The sequence below is a fragment of the Octopus bimaculoides genome, chromosome 23, assembly GCF_001194135.2.
Source record: "Octopus bimaculoides isolate UCB-OBI-ISO-001 chromosome 23, ASM119413v2, whole genome shotgun sequence".
In the NCBI taxonomy this organism is placed as follows: Eukaryota; Metazoa; Mollusca; class Cephalopoda; order Octopoda; family Octopodidae; genus Octopus; species Octopus bimaculoides.
In genome coordinates this window covers 22,859,245-22,863,264 of record NC_069003.1, presented here as the reverse complement: position 1 = coordinate 22,863,264, position 4,020 = coordinate 22,859,245, and the positions used below count along the sequence as shown (strand labels likewise).

Genomic DNA, 4,020 nt, shown 5'->3' with positions numbered 1-4,020 from the left:
AAACTAGATCCGTCTGATGCGTGTCTACAAATTAAAGTAGACGAGGAATGTTCGAAGCTTCTAACAGTGAATACGCACAGAGGACTATACAAATGGGATTACCATTTGGTCTGAAGTTTATATTTCAACAGGTTATTAATGCGATGTTGGCGGACTATCAATTTGCAATTCCATTAAGGCGGCGAGCTGGCAGAAACGTTAACACGTCGGGCGAAATGCTTAGCGGTATTTCGTCTGACTTTACATTCTGAGTTCAAATTCCGCCAAGGTCGACTTTGCCTTTCATCTTTTCGGGTTGATAAATTAAGTACCAGTTGCGTACTTGGGTTGATCTAATCGACTGGATCCCTCCCCAAAAATTTCGACCCTTGTGCCTAGAGTAGAAAAGAATTTGCAATTCCATACCTCGATGATGTATTAATTAAAAGTGAATCTCGTGATCAGCATATCGAACATGTGAAGTGTGTTTTTCAAAAAATAAGAGATTAAGGTTTCACAATCAGTGAGGAGAAATGTGAATTCCTTTTGCCTAAAATTAGGTATTTAGGACAGATTATAAATAAAAACAGAAGACGACTCGACACGTCCAGGGCAGACGCAATTAAAAATATGGCTCCCCAACATAGCGACATTACAAGCTTTTCTTGGCCAAGTGAACTATTATCAAAATTACATACCAACCATTTATGAATTGAGAGCTCCGCTTAACAATTTGCTAAAAAAAAAAAAAGACGCCAAATGGAATTGGTCAAATAACTGTCAAAAGGCATTTCAGGATATTGAAAAAAATATTAATTTTGGATTTGTCGTTGGCTCATTTCGATCCTGCAGCGGAGATTGTTGTAGCTTCTGACGCCTCTGAATACAGCATAGGAACAGTTTTGCTACAAAAATATAAAGCGGGTAATATGAAGGCGGTGGTTCATGCCTCATGTGCTCTAATTGCAGCACAAAAAACCCACTGTCAGATACAGAAAGAAGCTCTAGCGAAGAAATATCACAGATTTCTCCACGGTAGAAGTTTTCGGCCTTAGATGGACTATTAATTTTCCGATCGAAGAAAGGAATTCCTACCCATACAGCTAACAGATTCAACGCTGGGGTACAATATTGTTAAATTAGAACTGTAAGATGGAGTACATTCCTTCTAAGAAAATTAGCCGTAAGGATTGTTTATCTAGGCTAGTTTCGAAGAATGCGGAACCGCTCGACTTTGCCTTTCATCATTTCGGAGTAGATAAGTACCAGTTGATCACTGGGGTCGATACAATCCACTTATTCCCGTTTCTGCGAAATAGCTGGCCTTGTGCCAAAATTTGAAACCGATATAATTGGTTAAGCTCGATTCGAGTACCATACACTACTGGAGAATTTTCATGAATAAATTGTAAATATAGTAATTACCTTAATAATAATATTATTTCAATGTGCATGTTTGGTTTGTTATGGGACGACACGCAGTTCACTAATACCAGTCAACAATAACCTGTACAACAAACTGAAAGTGTTAAAACACCAACAGTCATTACAGGGTGTCCTCTGTGGGCCAATGAATACATTTGAAGCATATCATCAGCATCGGATACGGGGCTTCTGTCCATAAACGGAACCCTGTGTAGCATAGCAAGATAGCTTCGCCGGTAAACGCCACCAGGTGGCGTGGCAGCTGACACCTATTTATTCCAGTGTTTTGGGGCGGTCTTTCTCTCTCTCTCTCGCCATTTCGACACCAAGGAACACGAATATCTCTCTTCTGCCTAAGGCCACACACACCACATGCGGTTACCGTCGTTGCAACGATGTTTGCCAAGCTGACTTCTTACTACCGTCGTTATAATCACGCTTGCCTAACAGATTTCAGACCACCATTATTTTTCTGCTTTATCCTGCAACAACTAAAAAATAATCATCTGGAATTCAAAATATGCTTTCATCAATTGCATAGTTTGCCAGCTGCCTTACCTTCCATCATGTTACTTGAATGTCTATTTTCTTGAGAAGATTTCTACCATGTATTCAGGATGTTTCCTTTCAGCACTCCTCAGTCACAATGTCTCTGTAATCAATACCTCTACTCATAAAATCATACGTTTCTTATCTGTTTTGTTTCTAGCTCCACATTACAGGTCAGCTTTTTCTTAGCTAACCATTGTCTTATCAATAACAATTTTCAAATTGAAACCACCAGGAATATAAATAGATACAGATGTGGCTATGTAGTAAAAAAAAGTTTACTCCTCAACCATATGGTTCTGGGTTCAGTCCTACTGCATAGCACCTTGGGAAAGAAGTGTCTTCTACAATAGCTGAAGCCATCCAAAGCCTTGAAAGTGGATTTGGTGGAAAGAAGCTCATCATTATCATATATATATTATATATTTACATCCCCATAACTTAGCAGTTCAGCAAAAGAGATCTATAGAATAAATACTAAGCTTTAAAAAAATAAGTCCTGGAATCTAATGACTGGAACAAGTAAAAGATAAAAGAGACGTTCGTTGTGTGGATTTCATTGAAAAGACTTACCCTTCATATGAGATATAGGCTATGATGGAAAAACGCTTTCTGACTTCTTCAGTTTTGCTTTCTTCATTCTTTGGAGCTTTTTCAACGCTGGTGTCTGAAGGGTCCTCAATATATCCAAAGTTATCACCCATCACTGCACTAGTTGAGATTTTTAAAAAAAGGAAATTTTAGAAAATATTAACATGAAAACTAATTGGATTTTATCAATATTTTTTAAGGAAATGTTCTGAGAATCAAACAAAGATTATCATTAGAAAGGGGAAATTAGTAAAGGTTTGTGTTAGCATGAACCAATTTGGAACTATAAATAAAGGGTAGGAGCCTGGTGCAGCCATCTGGTTTGCCAGTCCTCAGTCAAATCATCCAACCCATGCTAGCATGGAAAGCAAGCGTTAAACGATGATGAGTAAAGACCCTCCACCTTTGGTTACGAATGATGATGGGATTGCACTAGAAAGTTCCCCTCAGAAGCACAAGTCTGTGCAAGGTTTTTTGTGGAAAACCAACAGTCACCCATGCATACCAGTTTCCCCCTTTTCATGCCACAGATGTTGTCCGAGGGAAAGACAAAGGCTGGTACAGGTTGGCAGCAGAGACATTGCAACTCATTTCTACAGCTGAGTGAACTGGAGCCACATGAAATGAAGTGTCATGTTCAAGAACACAACACACAGCCTGGTCCAGGAATCGAACTCACTACCGCATGATTGTAAATCCAATGCTCTAATCAATGAGCCATGTGCCTTCACTATAAGCGAAAGTGGAATAAATCACCTATGATTTAAGATGAAGGACTAGGTGGCTTTTGAGAGCTTGAGACAAAGTGCCTCACAGTATTTAGTTCTGACTCATTACATTCAAAGTTCAAGACCCATCAAGGGCAATTTTGCCTTCCATCCAACTGGGGTTGATTTAATCAACTGGTATTAATGTCTCCAAAGCTTCTTTGAGCAAAAGACTGAGAATCCAAAATATATACATACTTATAGCATTGCTTGCACTTTATGGATAGGTAACTTTGTAAAACCCAATGGACAAGTTATTTCTGTGAAGTGCTGAGATCCTAGACAGTGTTAGTTTTGAAAGGTATAGCAATAGAGTAATGTTATTCAAATCCTATGTTTAGTGGGATGTATGTCAGTAACATGACAGAAGAAGCCCTGATCTAGCAACCCTCCGATGAAAGGCATTGAAACTGTAACTGCACTAGCTTGATTTTTAAGCATAGTGTGCCTAAGCCTATGTTATCTTACATGTCCTTACCTTAAAGAACATTCCATGAAATTAAACAGTTATGGTGTGCAGAATTCTGCCCTTTATTCATTCAAAATATCTTGAAACCAGTTTCCTGTTTCAACATCATCCCTGTTTCTGAATGTTTTTCCACTGGTCAAGTGTTCAAGTAACTTGAATAAGTGAAAACTTGGTGGTGCCATGTCTGGTGAGGAGGGAGAATGAGGTAGAACTTCCCATCCCAATTAATTTTTTTTTTTT

General features: G+C 38.7%; 1 protein-coding gene across 4 annotated transcripts in view; it reads right to left on the bottom strand.

Moving 5' to 3' along the window:
- The window catches only part of LOC106882414 (monocarboxylate transporter 2), an 88,029-nt gene that overhangs the window by 72,410 nt on the left and 11,599 nt on the right, over positions 1-4,020 (bottom strand). For 2 of the 4 annotated variants that reach the window (XM_052976014.1, XM_052976018.1), the window contains exon 2: positions 2,527-2,664. In XM_052976014.1, coding sequence (XP_052831974.1) covers positions 2,527-2,657 — 131 coding nt within the window. In that variant the 5' untranslated portion in view covers positions 2,658-2,664. Of the gene's footprint in view, positions 1-1,404; positions 1,449-2,526; positions 2,665-4,020 lie in introns of those variants that run through there. The other 2 variants (XM_052976016.1, XM_052976019.1) reach the window with 2 other exon arrangements.